At 41.8% G+C, this 17845-nt stretch overlaps 1 protein-coding gene across 8 annotated transcripts in view; it reads left to right on the top strand.

Moving 5' to 3' along the window:
- The window catches only part of LOC138804484 (mediator of RNA polymerase II transcription subunit 12-like protein), a 215186-nt gene that overhangs the window by 15112 nt on the left and 182229 nt on the right, over positions 1 to 17845 (top strand). For all 8 annotated transcript variants that reach the window (XR_011365277.1, XM_069988758.1, XM_069988757.1 and 5 more), the window contains exons 2-4: positions 3917 to 4021; positions 8798 to 8989; positions 12657 to 12816. Coding sequence is in view for 7 of the 8 variants with exons in the window: in XM_069988758.1 (XP_069844859.1) it covers positions 3917 to 4021; positions 8798 to 8989; positions 12657 to 12816 (457 nt within the window). In the remaining variant the exon portion in view is untranslated. The remainder of the gene's footprint in view (positions 1 to 3916; positions 4022 to 8797; positions 8990 to 12656; positions 12817 to 17845) is intronic.

Genomic DNA, 17845 nt, shown 5'->3' with positions numbered 1-17845 from the left:
GGATCATTGGAGTTTGTGTTAAACTTTGTTATTTATTTATATATTTATTTAGCTGGTTCTGAGGCTTGAACTCAGAGCGTGGGTCCTGTTCCTGAGCTGCTTTTGCTCAAGACAAGTGCTCTACCACTTCAGCCACAGCTTTCTCTAAATGGTTTGTTGGAGATAAAAAGTCTTGTGAATTTTCCTGCCTGGGCTGGCTTTGAACTGTGGTCTCAAATCTCAGCTTCTGGAGTAGCTAGGATTATAGGTATAAATCACCAGTGCTCAGCTTCCTTTTTTAAATTTAAATTTCATTTTTTTGCTGGTCATGAGACTTGAACTCAGGGCCTGGACATTGTCCCAAAGCTTCTTTTGCTCAAGGCTACCACTCTACCACTTGACCACAGCACTTTTGGCTTTTTTTTTTTTTTTTTTTTTTTAATTTAGTTGGTACTGAGGAATTGAACTCAGGGCTTCAAGCATGCTAGGCAAACCACTAAGCCATGTTCCCAGCCCTCTTTTTATTTTTTTGCGTGAGAAGGAACTTAAGCAATTTCTAAATTACCATCAAAATGTTTTCACTTTATTGATGAAATATTTTATTGAAATTTAAAGTTTGCTTTGAAAGAGATCCAAAAACAGGATAGTTCTCTGAACTCCAAGGTAAATGTGAGATTGATGAATCCATTTGGAATGTACCACAAGTATTAAAGGTCTGATTTTTCTATCAGTAAGAAATGTGAAGGAGCGTGAACCTTCTGCATTAATGTGGGCTTTTGGTTTTGTTTCTCTGTAGGTGTCTGTCTCAAAAATTGCCTTAAAGGGTCTGGGAATGTAGCTCAGTGGCACAGTGCTAGCCTCGAGGAAAAGAAGCTCAGGGACAGAGCCTGGGCCCCGAGTTCAAGTCCCAGGACTGGAAAAAATTGCCTTAAAGTTGGTCTTTTAGTTGACGTGGTTGTCAGGAGTTCTCTTTCTCAGTGTTGTGGCTGTCTTGTTGGCACTAAGTCTGTTCGCCAGCGAGGTCTGTGTGGCGGTCCATGGGCAGACAGGGCGACTGCCAGTCTGCTCTCACCTCCCACTGCCTCTTAGCTGAATATTTTGGTCTCACACAGTGTGTACAATTTTTTTTTTTGTCCTAAATGCTGTTGGAAGAAATACATCTCAGAATTCATGGCTACCTCTCTCCCCTGCTGTTATTAGAAATGCTTTCCCCTCCTGTACAATGGAAAAAGTTTCAACCCTTCCTGAAGAGTCCTTTCAATGGGAAAAGTTCAAACCTGCTGATGTAGAGCCTAGAATAGATCCTGCTGGCGGCTGTGTGCCCTGAGGTCTTACCTGTGCACGTGTGCAGAGCAGCTGGCAGATGGTTCTGTTGTAAGAACTGTGGGCCAGGGAAGACCCATGGCAGAAGAGGGTTAAACTTCTGTAAGGAAAGCCCTTGTAAGAACGTTGGTGCTTGATTCTCTTTTATTTTGAAAAAGACTTGAGTAGGTTCAAGGCTAGTGCAATAGGAAGGTATTTGTGGGTTTTTTGATTTTGTTTTTTTTTTTTTTTTTTTCTTCAGATTTGGCTTGGGGGTTTTAGAATCATGCTTGTTCCCAATCTAGACTTTCTCTTTTCCTGTTTACCTAATTAGACTTGGCAAAGAACTGTAGAGCAGTGTTATAAGAATTGGTTGTTTGGACTCACGTAACACACATTTTTTGTTCTGAATCTCTTAAATCTGCATGATGCCGTTAAGAATCTGTGCCCTGAGCCAATGTCAAATTGATACCTATAGATACCTTCAGGTTGGAGAGAATGCTTTTCCTCTAAACAGTACTTTGTGGGCGCTTCAACCGGAAGCTGAAGAATGCCGTCTAAACCAGCAGTAGTGAATACTGTAATTTGAAGCTTCTTTGTTTTTAATGATTTTTTAAAATTATCTTTAAGTCGAACAAAGGAATTATTTCACAAATCAGTTTATGAGTTCAGTGCATCTTGAGAGGTGTTATTCTTTTGAAGGTAATTCTTAACTCAGTTTATTTGTTGCAAAAACTTTTGGGAATAGACTAGCAGGGTGATACACTTAGATTTAATCTTCTTTTATTAAAGTAGGCAGCTGACTGACAGTGGTTAGTAGTCAAGTGAAGTGAGTAGTAAAAGAGCATGCTCAGTTTAGAGCAGCAGAACTGTGTAGAGTTAACTGATCCTGAAAGTCTCACCCACTTTCTCTTGATTAAGTTACAGCACATTTTTAGTAAAAACATATGCTGTTACTTGATTAATGTTTCCTGTAATAATTTCTACTGGTAAATTAAAAATAAAGGCACATTTAATTTTTTTGCCATATTACCTTCATAATCTATTTGTATCTCTACTTCTGACCACCTCAGGCTAAGCAAATTGACTCAGTATATTTGCTTTATTTAAACTGATGGAATGAAACCTTCTTGACTTAAAAATATGCATTATATAGTTATGTCCTACATTTTTGAATAATTAATTTGAAAAATGCAGGAGCAGATTGAGATGTCTTCTTATGTGAGACAATTGACCTCTGTGCAGATCATGATTTCAGTGACCTTCTCTGCTCGGAGGAGACTCTGTTACCCATAAAGCTGCATTTCCTATTGTGGGGTCTTTTGAAAGCCTGCCAAAGCAGCAGCCCGCCAAGTTATTAGTAAGAGCACACATAATTAAGTTACATGGCTTGTCTCCAGCAGATCTCATTCTCATCCAAGGTGACCTTTGCAGACTGGTCAGGTGTTTAAATGCCATAGCAGTTTTGATTAGTTGCTTTTCCCCCTTTCATGTTAACACACACCTCAGTTACTTATGAAGAATAAGTGTGTTCATATTTTTGCTCTGCGTGACCATTAGTCCAGCTGTCACTAACACCATTTCTTGAGGGGAGCAGAAGTTTTCCTCATTTCCTCCAACTCATTGCCCATGTTTTTTTTTTTTTTCCAGTCTGTATTTTAGGGATTCTGATTTAGTACCATAAATCAGGGATAATCTGGTCTCAGGGATAATCTGGTCAGGACAAGGAAGAGATTCTCTCTCTCTGTATACATACATACATATATACGTATATATGCACATATATATACATATATATGTACACACATATATACGTATATATGCATATATACATACATATATATATATATATATATATATATATATATATATATATATATATATATATACATCTTCCTACCTTCCTACCTACCTACCTCCATATATGTGTGACTAGACTGTCTTTGGTGTGCTGTGAGCCTGTAAGAGTTTCCTTGATCTATCCAGTATGACAGTCTGAGAGCTTTTTAAGGCAATCTTGATGTTGTACTTAAATATTTTTAGACAACATTTCACCTAGTGTTTGTTATTTAGTGGCATTGAAATTTCTCCAGGTCTATGTTTTAGAAGATAGTATTTCATTTCCATGTGGCTGGCTTGATTTTGTAAGTGGGTATGTGTGTTGGGAATGTGATCTTTTTTTTTTTTTTTTGGGTCCAGTTGTGGGGCCTGAACTCTGGGCCTGGGCATTGTCCCTCAGCTCTTCAGCTTAAGGCTAGTGCTCTACCTACGACTTGAGCCACAGCACCACTTCCGGCTTTTTCTGTATATGTGATGCTGAGGAATGGAACCCGGGGCTTCATGCATGCTAGCCAAGCACTCTACCCCTGAGCCACCTTGCCAGCCCCATCATTTTGGTTTTCTTGTGCTGGTTCCACACTCATAGAGCAGGTGACAGGCTGGAGTAACAGATGCCATGTGCCATACACCAAGTCAGTGCTTTGCTAGGGTATGCCACATCTCTTTCTGTTGATTTCTGAACTTTAGCTTCTGCAAAGAAGAAACAGACTCAGACTCAGCTGTTATTCAGGCCACAATGTTTGGATTAAGTGGAAGCTTTCCATCCTCTGCTTACTCAATACCTTCTCTTGAATAGGATGAGCTCACAGCTGTGAATGTAAAGCAAGGCTTCAACAACCAGCCAGCCTTCACTGGAGATGAGCATGGCTCTGCCAGGAACATTGTCATTAACCCATCAAAGGTAAGATTGTTCCCTAGAATTCTGAATGCTTGTGCTATCCTCCATGGTGAGTGCTGATAACTGGCAAGTTCAAACCTCTTTTCTGTGGGTTGCCCCTGGTGTAGCCGGGGTTTGTGCTGACACTGTTATGCTACTTCAGTCTAGGATAGCGTCCTGTGCGGCTTGCTGTGTTTTTAAAAGGCTTTCATGCCTGCCCTTGTAGAATAGTCTGGCCAGTTGCCAGGCACTGCAGTTCCACATATTAGACTTCTTTTGGTGGTTCTGGGATTAAACTCCCAGCCCATTCCATGTTGGGGAAGCACTCCACCTCTGAGCTACAGCCCCACCTTTGTGAGGCTTTTCTGTGGCTGTCCTGTCTCTGTCATTACATGGTATTTCCACTTTTGTGTGTGTCTTCCTTCTCCTATCAAAGAGACCTTCATGTTGGTTAGTGCCTGGGCCTTAAGATCTCCGTTCACCTTAAGCCAAATCAGAAGCCTGGTGTTGAAAAGCAGTCACCTGAGTGTCAGACTCCAGGGAGCACCTTCAGGAGTTATTCACAATTGGTCATGCTAGAAACTACAGCTGCTTTCTGTCTGTCTGTCTGTCTGTCTGTCTGTCTGTCTGTCTGTCTGTCTGTCTGTCTGTCTGTCTGTCTGTCTGTCTGTGTGTCTCTGCTTGCCTGCCTGCCTGCCTGTCTGTCGATCAGTCAGTCTCTTTTTTTTGTCAGTCATGAGACTTGAACTCAGGGGCTAGGTGCTGTCTCTGAGCTTTTTTTGCTCAAGGCTGCCACTCTGAGCCACAGCACTACTTCTGGTTTTCTAGTGGTTAATTGAAGATAAGAGTTTCATGGACTTTCCTACTCTAGCCGGCTTACTCAGCCTCCTGAGTAACTAGGATTACAGGTGTGAGTCACCGGCCTCAGCCTGATGCTTTATCTATTGATGTGAACTGCTAATCATCCTTGGTTCTCAATGTCAAGTTTTATGTCAAATTAAATAACTTAATAAACAGAAACAACATTTACAACAGTTTCTATCAAGTTTTCTTTGAGATTTACTCAAGGATTCAAGTCTTCTAAGGGAATTGGACTTTATACATATGAAACCTATGAATGATGGTATGACTCCTAATTAGGCCTTTTCCATATTCTTACCAAATAAAATACATTCCAAATAGCTTTGGATGGATGAAAACGAGTACTAAGTGTACTTGTTTGAAAGCATATAACTTGGTTGAAAGTTAGAGTAGACGAGGTGGTGCATGAGTCTATTTCCACCTACTCATGGAAGCAGCCTGGGCAAAGTTAGTGAAATGTTACCTCAAACAAAAAACAAGAAACTAAAAAGGCTTGAGGTGTAGCTCAAGGGGGGTGCTTTGGGTTCAGTTACCAATCCCCACCCCCCCCCCCAGCGCCTTCCCAGTCTTTCTTACACACACAACACTCTCTTTTAGAAGACGGTTTGGCAGTGCTATTGAAATCTCTGAATTGTGGAATTGGAGTTCTAAAAATCTATCTTAAAGCTATCCCTGCATATGTCTGAAGCAACAGATGTGAAGGGCTATTTGTTTTAATGTTATTCATAGTAGGACAAATTTGGAACAGAAGCTCCAAATGTTCCTTAACAGTAGCTTAAGTGAAAGATGATATAGCCATATTATAGTATGTAACTTTGTGTTATGAAAAATGAAGTTAGCCATATGTAGACATGGAAAGCTCAGACTGTGAGTGTTCATGAGCTATGTACATAAAAAAGAAAATATGATGATAGATACTTCTTGTTCTTGTTAATAATTGCATACTTGTTTGCCTTGTTTTATTCTTTAGAATGTGCTATTTTATACATTATGATACAAACCTGAGTTATCTGTCTGTGCCAGTTAATGCATGAATAAATAATAAATGAATAAACACCATGGTCTCAAAATTAAGCCATAAATTAAACCAGATAAAATATGTCTAAATGTTATTGTGTGGAAAATAATTTAAATGTTACTGTCTGAGTTATGGTAATGCTTACCTGCATTACTTGGGAGGTTGAGGGAAGAGAACCTTTGAGTTTGAGGCCAGCATGGTCTACAAAGCAAGACACTGTCTCCAGAGGCAAAGTGAGTTACATTAAATATTATAAACATGCTTAGATTTTTTTGAGTCCCAATTGTATTTTCTTCTTTTGCTTGAGAATTTTGATTATAGTCTACATTTGTTTAAAAGCTTTCCTAGCAGGGAGCAAAATATGGGTATTCATTCTAATCCATTGCTGTCGTTCAGAAAAAAGTACAATTGATTGTTTAAACTATGATTTTTTTATTTATGCCTTTATTATCATTAAATTGCTCAGTTATATTGCAAATGTGAGACCTTTCAAATATCAAACAATCTGTGTTTCTAGGTGTGCTTAGTGCAGAGAGCAGATACCAGTTGAAAATTTTTAAATCAAACAATTAGCTGTTTGTGCCTGCTTATTTACAGTTACACTTAATTTATTCACTAGAAGTTTTGCAAATATTTGCTTGAAACATAAAAACTGCAATGAAGTTGTTTCTTTTTTTTTTTTTTTGGGTCCGGTCATGGGGCCTGAACTCTGGGCCTGGGCGCTGTCCCTCAGCTCTTCAGCTCAAGGCTAGCGCTCTACCACTTGAGCCACAGTGCCACTTCCGGCTTTTTAACTTATGTGGTGCTGAGGAATAGAACCCAGGGCCTGGAGCATGCAAGGCAAGTGCTGTACCACTGAGCCATCTTCCCAGCCCCGAAGTTGTTTCGTCTTTAAAAAAGAGTATCTCCATCTTTTCCCTACTTACTCTAGCTTTTATTAGATCAACAATCCAAGACAAACTTTTAAATTACATATCAATTACAAGAAGTAGGGAATTCAACACACATTAAAACAAGTTGCGGTCAGGTGCCAGAGATTCATACCTGTAATCCTAGATACTCAGGAAGCTGAGATCTGAGGACCACAGTTCAAAGCCAGCCTGAGCAGTAAAGCCAGTGAGATTCTTTTTTTTTTTTTTTTGGCTGGTCCTGGAGCTTGAACTCAGGGCCTGGGCACTGTCCTTGACCCTCTCTGTGCTCAAGGCTAGTGCTCTACCACTTGAACCACAACACTACTTCCAGATTTTTCTGTTTATGTGGTGCTGAGGAATTGAACCCAGGGCTTCATGCATACGAGGCAAGCACTCTACCACTGAGCCACCTTCCCAGCCCTGCCAGTGAGATTCTTATATCCAATTAACTACCAAAAAAGTTGGAGGTGGAGTTGTGACTCAAGTGGTAAAGTGCTAGCCTTGAGCACAAATGCTTGGGGACAGTTCCCAGACTCAGAGTTAAAGTCCCAGGACTGATGGGCACATACACAAAAAGAAATTATGCCAATGTTTCATCTTGGGAGATAAACTTGGCTAATGGCTTATAACTGAGAACAAGCTGTTGTGACCACATAACTGTTAACTAAGATGTCATTACTTCCCCAAGACATAGTTTCTTTTTTTCCCCTCCCTCCCTTCCTTTCTCCCTCCCTTCCCTTCCCTTCCCTTCCCTTCCCTTCCCTTCCCTTCCCTTCCCTTCCCTTCCCTTCCCTTCCCTTCCCTTCCCTTCCCTTCCCTTCCCTTCCCTTCCCTTCCCTTCCCTCCCCTCCCCTCCCTCCCTCCCTCCCCTTTCCTTCCTTTCCCTTCCCTCCCTCCCTCCCTCCCTCCCTACTTCCTTCCTTCCTTCCTTCCTTCCTTCCTTCCTTCCTTCCTTCCTTCCTTCCTTCCTTCCTTCCTTCCTTCCTTTCCTTCTTTCTTTCTTTTTCTTTTTGGGTCCAGTCGTGGGGCCTGAACTCTGGGCCTGGGCGCTGTCCCTCAGCTACCACTTGAGCCACAGCGCCACTTCTGGCTTTTTTTTCTGTTTATGTGGTGCTGAGGAATCAAACCCAGGGCCTCAAGCATGCAAGGGCAAACGCTCTACTACTGAGCCACCTTCCCAGCCCCTTGTTTCTTTTTCATAGTTGCTACTGTTTGCTAACCCTGTGGTTGTTTGTATCATATTATTTAAATTCTATGAGAATGAAATGTAATGTATTTATAAGATTCTTGAAGGTTTCAAGCAGTGTTTTTTTTAAATAGATGTACTATTTAGATGATACTTTATTCCTTGCCTTCTTTGTCTTCTTTGCTATTGTCCTTTTCTCCACCCTTTGTCCGTGTTATAATTTGGATAATGTGAAAATGATAAAATAGTTTACAATGCTTTCTCTGAGGTCTTGTTAGCTATACAGAGCAATCCTACCTCTGTGGAAATCCTTGTACTCAGAGGTTGACAGCCCAAGTACAAATGTTAAGCAACTAATTTAATTGTACCTTTTGTAATTTTCCATTACAATAAATACTCTCCAAAGACTTCACTAAGTGTAAGTACAGAATTTCATTTCCAAAAATATGTGCTATTGAAATACAACACGAATGATTACCATCTGGCTGGGCTGTCTCCATTGGTACGCATCACCTTGCAGGGAAATTATTTTTTCCAGTTTGGTGTGCAGGGAGAAAGTATCCCTGAAGGTAGAGGCAGAACTCATTCCTTGCAATGTATTTAGAGTGTTACTCATTTCTTCTTACCAGAAATATCTGAAGACTGCTCTTCTTTCCTTGGCTTCTTGTTAATAGTAAACAGAGGTGCTGTTGTGTGACTTTTTGCCTAGTGTTAGTGTGTGGCGATCACACTGCTTGGCTTCAAGGACTAAAATATATAGTACTGAAATACTTGCTTATTGTCTTTAACCTTTCTCTTTTCTTGTTTCCCTCTTCTTTCTACAGATTGGAGCTTATTTTAGCAGCATATTAGCTGAGAAACTAAAGCTGAACACTTTTCAAGATACTGGAAAGAAGAAACCCCAAGTTAATGCTAAAGATAATTACTGGCTTGTAACAGCTCGATCTCAGACTGCAATTCATAGTTGGTTCTCTGACTTAGCAGGAAATAAACCACTTGCTATTTTGGCAAAAAAGGTATCAAACACTTCTTACATTGTTATAATTATAGTTTTATAAGCTTGAGCTGTTTGCGTATATATTGGAGTGTTTGAGTATATATTATTCTCCCTAGTCCTCTCTAAAGCTGAGGGTCAAATTGCAGGTATACAATACAAGATGTGTCTGCCTTGTGCTCTTTGTTGATTTGTTGTGCTCAGGACCTCTGTGAATGAATCCAAGTGGTCCATACAGCCAGCAGTTTCTGTAGATTCTAGATACACAAGATTTTAAAAAGAGATTTAAAAAGAATAAGCAATAAGACTTTTTTCTTTTATATTTTTAGCTTCCTTAGGTCAGTATGTCCAAGATGTGATAAAAAGATCCTTTGCTTTGAGGTTATTTCCTTGTCTTTAAAAATACCCATCCAAATGCTTAAAGCGAAGTCTGCTTCCTACAAAATGAAATAAGATTTTGACTTTACGTGTGCTTGCTTTTATGAAAAAGCTTTGAACAAAATGTACAGATTTCTTCATAGTTGCCAGCCTTCTTTTTGGAGGGGGCAGTATGTATGTCAGGAGGTTCTTCCACAATCTTTGCCTTTGATTTTTTTCCTTCTTGGGGTATAATTAATATACAGGTTGAAAAATGTTACAGTTCAAACATCACCAATTGAGAAGTTAGAAACCTGCCTCATAGTCTGTATCTCTGCCTTGTTGCACACCTTTGCATGGTCTTTTTCTCATGTTTTCTGATGCCCTTTGTTGTTAGGGGCTCTTGGTTTTGCTTCTTAGTAGTAAGAGCTCATTTCCAGCTGTTATAGGCTCACTTTGGAGGCTCCTTAGCTTGTTTGTTTTCTAAAGTAACTCAGAATATAGTGCCCAATCTTTTCTTGGCTTTATATTGCCCCTATAATCTTAGCTACTCAGGAGGCTGAGATCTGAGAATTGCTGTTGAAAGCTAGCCCAGGCAGGAAAGTCTACCAGACTCTTATCTCCAACTAACCACTCAAAAACTGTAAGTGGAGCTGTGGCTCAAAGTGGTAGAGACACTACTAGCCTTGAGAAAAGAAGCTCAGGGACAGCGCCCAGACCCTGAGATCAAGCCCCATCACTGGGTAGGGGAAATCTATCTCTATCTCTATCTCTATCTCTCACTCTATCTTTATATCTAGTTCCCTACTATCAGAACATTGTATCGCCTTGGATAGATTCTAGTGGTTAAAGGCAACTGAAATCATTGAAAAGCACAAGACTTGGCATCACACAGTGCTGCTATTTCCATTCAGCTAAGCAATGTAACACTTCATCTCCAGGAGTGAACACTTACTTTGTACTCCCATTGATTGTACCTGATGCTCATGTAAATGATAGGACTTTAGTGTTTTATGGGTTTTAACTACAGTTCATAGTCTTTGTGCTGCCAACCTGGTATCTTTTTAGATTTTCCTTTATTATAAACATTTAGAAAAGTCTATTTTTGGATGTTTCCCTAAAGTGAATATTGATGTAGGGCTTACGCCTCTGTTCTAGAGGTGTAGGGTCTCATCTTTAGGAGATGGATCATGGTGTAGTGTATTAGCTACTGTTCTGTCCTTTCTTTATTAGCAGCTGCCTCTGGCCAAGTCAGGTGTTCCTTAGGTAAGCTCTGACATTAATTCCTTGCAAATGTAGATACTTATTTGTGGAAGCATTGAATATACCTTGAAGTACTCTTGTCTTGGGCATTTCCAGACCTCTTCTCCTCAGCATTTCATCATCTGAAGGTGGTTAAAGCTCTTTCAGAGCTGGATGGGAAAAGGATTATATACTCTTGAGTATTCTTCATCTGAAGGTATTGATCTGTGAGATAGCTTAAGTGAGGTAAACCCATGATCCTGAGTCATCTTTGAGTTCTTATCTAGACACTGAGTACTTTGCTGAGTGGGGGTGGGCCATGATTCTTACTTTGTGTTACATAAAGCCCACAGGCCTGTGAAGGATATTTCCTTCACTCACAGGCTTGGCTAGGGGAGAATAGAAATTCCTGCAACCAGAGGGGTTTTTGTACCTCTTGCAAAGTTACTCCTGGTGCCTTGTTTACTGCCCTGTGGCTGCTTGGGTCATGGGCTTCCTTTGCCTGTACCCGGCTTAGCCACTAGGAGATGCTAATGGTTAGTACATTCCAGGGGCAATCCCTTTGTTGGTGGAAAGCCACACACATCAGGCATCTAGACTTTGTGTTGGTTCTTAGAATGGGAACTTCTTTGTACTACTACTTAAAGATGATAAAAAATTAAAAAAGATTAAAAGACATTGATTAAAAAATAGTTACCTTGTCAAAAATAATTATCTTTTAATTCTATAATCATCTAGTACCAAGTGTGTGAATAGTCAAATGTTGTAACAAATAGAGAAGTCTACAGTATAAATGAAGATTTGATGAGTCGTGCTATGTAAATCAGCTGGTTGGAGGCCTTTATTTTTCAGAACAAAATCAAGTTAAGAGTTTGAGGCCAAGAGATCGGGGTTCCTTCACAACCCCGCTTAAGGAGGGTCGGACCCATAGCTTAGAGGTGTTCTTCTGGCGTGAAGAACTCCTTGAAAGCTCCCAGTAAAATAGCCCTTGCTATAACTTTGATACACCATTTGTTTTGCACCCCCTAGGTGAGTGGGCTTGGTATTCCCAGAATTCATAAATGAAGTCGGAGCCGTGCCTGGGAGAGGCCTGTGTCCTGGGGGTTGGTCCTTGACGACTTCCTGGTGCCTCACAGCTGGTGGTCTCTCCACATTCCTAAACCGAATAGATTATCTAGACGGTTAGGCTATTCCTACCCTATTTATGAGGTATTGTGGAAGAATGAATCAACAGTTTTAAACCATTCAGTGGTACATTGGGTTACTAATTTGTTAAATTCCACCTTTGTGGTCTGGAAGAAAAAATAGTCTCAAGTGCCTACTTGAAGAACCAGCAAATTAACTACTTGGCTATTTCTAACTCGGTGTTTTTTGTTTTTTGTCAGATTCACTGATCCTTCATCTTAGCCTCTATTTTAAATTTTGGGCCAATGGCACTTTTGAGAAGCTTTCTGGAAATGGTTACTCTAATGAATGTTGCAGTTAGGGGAAAAAAGTGTTCATGGATAAGACATAGAGACAATTTTTCACTTGATCTGTCCTTTCCAGTTTTGAGATACATTGTTTGGAATACTGTCATAAAATTATTTTTTTCTCCTCTGTTGATGAGTAGCTTTTAGCATTGGAGAACTTGAAGATAATTTGTTCTATAAGTAAGACAGCACAGCTGATGAAACTGTTTGCCATTGTATTAAACATAGTTTCAGCTGCTTTTCCTTAATGATAACTGGCTTAAAGTATTCCATTAAAAATACTGTTTGGGGCTGGGAATGTGGCTTGGTGGTGGAGTTCTTGCTTAGCATGCATGAAGCCCTGGGTTCGATTCCTCAGTACCACCTACACAGAAAAAGCCAGAAGTGGTGCTGTGGCTCAAGTGGTAGAGTAGGGCTAGCCTTGAGCCAAAGAAGCTCAGGGACAGCGCCCAGGCCCAGAGTTCAGGCCCCATGACCAAAAGAAAAAAAATGCTGTTCAAATATCTGTCCAATGTGTGCTTTCTTGTCGTAACGTCCAGCCTTTTTTCTTTTGCTTCCCTTCTCTCTTAAGTTTGTCAGTCATAGCATGTGATGGTTATAAATGTTATTTCTTTACAGGTTCCCATTCTTAGTAAAAAAGAGGATGTTTTTGCATATCTAGCTAAGTATTCTGTGCCAATGGTTCGAGCCATGTGGCTGATCAAGATGACCTGTGCCTATTATTGTGCTATTTCTGAAGCTAAGATTAAGAAACGTCAGCCTACTGATCCTAATTTGGGTAAGTGATTCTCTATTTTTTTCCCTACCTTTCTTCTTTCCCTTTCTTCCTTGACAGGAAGTTATTATGAAGCTCTGGTTGGCCTATAACTCAAGTTAGACTCTCAAGTGCTTGGTTAACCGGCATGTTACACTACTCCTGATTTCTTTATTTTATTTGGGTTTTGTTAAAAGACTTAATCCCTAAGCAGTTGTACAAAGACGCTTCAATTCAGCATGCCAATTTATGATATAGTACATTTTGATCAGTGTTCTTTTCCTGTATTTTAAAATACATATTTAAGTATTGTTAGGTTTTTAAAAAGAGGTAACCGAGTAAGAACAGCACCAGCACGCACGTGGTATTCAGATAAGTGGTAGGTTTATTCAGTAGACCTGCTTGGACCAGGCAAGGGTGGCACTCCACGTGGCTGGGAAAGGCCTGGGAATGAGAGAGAGCTGGGAAGAGAGGAAAGAGAGAGAAAAGAGCAGAGAGAGGGGTAAGAACAGTAGCACTCACGTGGTATTCAGGTAAGGGGTAGACCTGCTGGGACCAGGCAAGGTTGGCACTCCACGTGGCTGGGAAAGAGAGAGAGCAAGAGAGCAAGAAAAGAGCAGCAAGAGCTAGAAACGAACAGAGAGAGAAAAAAGAGAGGAGAGAGAGTCTGGGCCTGGGCTAGCCCTTATGTAGGGTATGGGTGGGGAAGGTGTGGCCACATCAAATTCAGATGTGACCTCAGCGGATGCAGATGTGACCTCTTCCAGGTGTCCCAGTTGCCTAGGTAACGCAGGTACTGGGTGGGGACTTTGCTGCGAGGAGGGTGGAGTCTGCTGGCCATCCAGGAGCGGACCTTACATTCCAGCCTTTTAATAATCATGAAATAGGGCGCGGATTCTCTCTGGCTACTTCCTGCTGACAAGGGGCGTCGACAATAGGGGTAAAAGGCTGGAATTTGGTCTCCTCCCAGAGAAGGCAGTGAGCAGCAGCTGTACCTTGGTGGCGTGAGTCCTTAGATGAAATCTGGAGAAGTCTCATGAGCATTGAGGGGCTGGAAAAAAAATACTAGAGAGCAAATAAATGGCAAGAGGAAGGACTTGGGGCTGAAAATGTTGGTAGAAATGTCCCTAGTTACTTCTGACATCTGACGACTAGGTAGAGAAGTCAGGTGACAAAGGCAAGAATAGAAATTCCTGTTCAGTTAATAGGTAGACAGGTATAGACATTGGCTGGGCAGGCTTCTTACTTCTACTGACCTCCCGGCTCAGGTTAATTTTGAAAGGGCAGGCACAAAGTAGCTGATGTGACATCATCTCCTCTTACTCCTTTCAACGTTCCCTTGTTCCCTAGACTGGCTGAGTCTAGGTGCTCGTTGCTGGGATGGCTTGTCCCAGTTGGTATTCAAGATTTGAACTCAAGGCCTGGGCACTGTCCCTGAGCGCTTCCGCTCAAGGCTAGCACTGAACCACTTTGAGTTATAGTACCACTAGTATTTAAGGAGGTTTGAACTCAAGGCCTGGGCACTGTCCCTGAGCACTTCTGCTCAAGGCTAGCACTCTGCCACACTGAGTTATAGTACCACTTGCAGAGTTTAGCTGGGAGACGGAGTCTTAGGGATTTTTTAGCCCGAGCTGGCTTTGAACTGAAATCTTTGCCACAAAAGCCCTTTATTATTTCCAATTAAAGCAACAAGGAGATCAAGTAGAATAAGTAGAGCTTACCTGGTTCTTATCAAGAATTGCCAACAAATATTTTGAAATGACAAAACTCATTAGATGTGATGAGAATTTTAGCACAGATATGCCCAGTATTTTAGAACCATGTAGTCAGTAGTAGAATACACAACACAAAACAAAAAAGGCAAAACTCAAAACCTAAAATTTTGACAACATTTAGACATCTTTGCTAACAAAGCACATCAGATGGTTGGGCCTCAGTTACTAGGGCCTGTGAAAACAGCAACTTGTTAGCAAGGCACCTTAGAATAGATGGAGTAGTAAACTTAGTGGAAGGTTAAGGGTCAGATGGGGCCAAACCCTTAACCCACCACGTGGCCAAGATGGCGGATTCAAGATGGAGAATTTCTGAAAGAATGCAAAGAAAGCCTGAATAGATTTAAGCCAACATTGGCTAGCCTTTGAGAGGGAACCTAGAGGGGGGTCCCTGGGACCCAGCCTGCGTCGCACTCTTCAAGGCACAAGCCAAAAAGTTGTAGAAAAGAGAAAGGGAGAGATAGGGAAAGTTGGACATGAATGGCAGAGAGAGAAGCAAAGAGAGCCCGAAAGTAAACAGACTTCTGATCATTTACCATTGCAGTAGCAAAAACTGTGTACTTCTGAGAATGGCATAAAAATGAGGCTCTCTGGCTTTCCAGGGAGCGCGGGAGGCATTTCAAAGGGGTTTCACGGCTCAGGCGTGATTCACAGCACCCCATTAAATGAGTAGAGTCAGTCTGGTGAGTGAAGGAGAGCTGACCAGGCAGAAGCGGCGTCCCGAATTCCCCCAGAGCCCTCTAGAGAGAAATGGCCAAGCCCCCAAAGCCAAGCGTCCTCGGCTTCAGAGGTGACCGCCTTTCAGCTAAAGGCCGTAGGAGCTCTCTGGCGTGGCGCCACGTCTGGACAGAGACTGAGTGACAGAGAGCCGTAGAGTAGTTTCACTCACCAGAGTAGAGAAGTGTGGACGTGGATGTGAAGGCAGCAATGGTATCGATGCGTTGATTCCGCCGCAGACAGACTGGTTCGCAAAAGGCCGTCAGAACTGCGGGTATTCCTCAGAGCATAAAGGGAAGAACAAAAAAAAGAAAAAGAAGAAAAAAACAGAGAAATCCCAGCTATCCTGACTTTAAGCCTTTATCCGAGTCACGGCACCATTTATGTTAGGTTTTTAAAAAGAGGAAGCCGAGTAAGAACAGCACCAGCACGCACGTGGTATTCAGATAAGTGGTAGGTTTATTCAGTAGACCTGCTTGGACCAGGCAAGGGTGGCACTCCACGTGGCTGGGAAAGGCCTGGGAATGAGAGAGAGCTGGGAAGAGAGGAAAGAGAGAGAAAAGAGCAGAGAGAGGGGTAAGAACAGTAGCACTCACGTGGTATTCAGGTAAGGGGTAGACCTGCTGGGACCAGGCAAGGTTGGCACTCCACGTGGCTGGGAAAGAGAGAGAGCAAGAGAGCAAGAAAAGAGCAGCAAGAGCTAGAAACGAACAGAGAGAGAAAAAAGAGAGGAGAGAGAGTCTGGGCCTGGGCTAGCCCTTATGTAGGGTATGGGTGGGGAAGGTGTGGCCACATCAAATTCAGATGTGACCTCAGCGGATGCAGATGTGACCTCTTCCAGGTGTCCCAGTTGCCTAGGTAACGCAGGTACTGGGTGGGGACTTTGCTGCGAGGAGGGTGGAGTCTGCTGGCCATCCAGGAGCGGACCTTACAAGTATATGACAAGGTTGCGTTTTTGGCTATCCAGTCTTGTCTTACTATCATTTTGTTGTGCTTGGGTATCTCTTGTTCTCTCTGCTGTCCTCAGCACTTTCTTCAGCATACCCATAAAGTACCAAGTACAAGCAAGTGCATGCATATAGATGCATTGAGTAGCTTGAAGTTGTATTCAGTGCAGATTAACTTAATAGGTTTTGTGTTCTGGCTTTGTTCTGCATATTTGGGGTGGGATTGACTATAAAGTGTAACCTCTCCTAGTGTTGGTTTGATGTCTTCCTTGTCTTGATGGCTGTTCTTAGGATTTGTGAGATGTTTTTAGTAATGATGGCTTTTATTCCTTTGTAATGGAAACATACGTTTTATTTTCAGTTGCTGTGTTCAGCTCAGTTTTGGAACATAGCTATCAAGCGCTGTTGTTTGATTTTATTGAAGGAATTTTTATCTAAAGTTAAGTGGGATAATAGCAACAAAGAACACATAGACTTTGGTGTCTTCATGTAGAGTGACTGATCTAAAATGTAGGTTAAGTGGATTGATGCCCTGGGGCATGAGCAGCCAGCTGAGATGAACTCAAGCATTGTGTGTTGGACAGCTGGCGGTACAGAGGGCCTTGGGTCTATGAGTGAAGTTTCATGTGCAGTTTCAAGGGGGAAAGGGAGTGAGATGTTTGTTTTTGACAAATCTGAACATCAGAGTAGAAATTTCAAGTAAAGATAGAGCAGGTAAGCTCTATAGAAGATTTGTAATGCATAGTCCAAATGAGACCTGAAATAGAAGCAGTTCATAGGTTCTTTTGATTTTAGGAGATATCAAATTTGCAAGTGATGCTTGCTACTTGAGGTAACATACTGGAAATAACATGTATTTGGTTTTGGATATCTACAGAGTTGAACTAATAAGTATTGCTTTTAAAGGAACAAGAATGTCTACGTGTTTTACATGTTTTGGACTCTAACAGAGCAACGCATTTCAAGCAGGCTGGGTAATATAACAATGGAACACCCAAACTTCCATTGAGTGATTAAAGTCTTTATAAACGGATTAGGAAATAGGACTTTACCGTTCATAACAGAACTTTGTACACTTATTTGTGGGAATTTATCCTGGGAGAAGACTATTTATTGCTGAACTGAGTAATAATATTGAAAGTGCTTTTTACTGTCACAGTTACCTTAGGGAATCTTGGATGTGTGCCCAGCATGTGCTCACTGCATGCCTGTGTTGTGTGTGCCAGGGACGAGATATAAGTTCCTCGAGTCAGCTTCCGTCTGCAGTTGCCTGTCCCCTGTGCGTTGCCGAGGCTGGACCAGCTGGTTTGTGTAAGGGTGTTTGCTCCTTCACCGGTCTTGTGGCCTGTTGATTCTCTGCCATGTCACTGTGGCACAGTGGCATCATGGTTCCCTTCTCAGTGAACATTTGCTAGGCTCTGCACACATGCTGTCCGCTTTCTTACTTTTTTGGGTACTCTATGAGATAGCTGCTTGTTTCTGATTGCACAGAGGGAGGATTTGCATGTGCAAGTGGTGCAGGCCTCAGCTCACAGGTCCAACGTCGGCTCGAAAGCCTGAACCTGGATGCGTGGTTGGTGGGGACCGGGGAGGCTGCAGACCCTGTCCTGTAGGTGT

This window comes from Dipodomys merriami, unplaced genomic scaffold (assembly GCF_024711535.1).
Source record: "Dipodomys merriami isolate MVZ:Mamm:240054 unplaced genomic scaffold, mDipMer1.0.p SCAF_367, whole genome shotgun sequence".
Taxonomy (NCBI): Eukaryota; Metazoa; Chordata; class Mammalia; order Rodentia; family Heteromyidae; genus Dipodomys; species Dipodomys merriami.
Note: the sequence above shows the minus strand (reverse complement) of the source record. Positions and strands in the feature narration are given on the sequence as shown.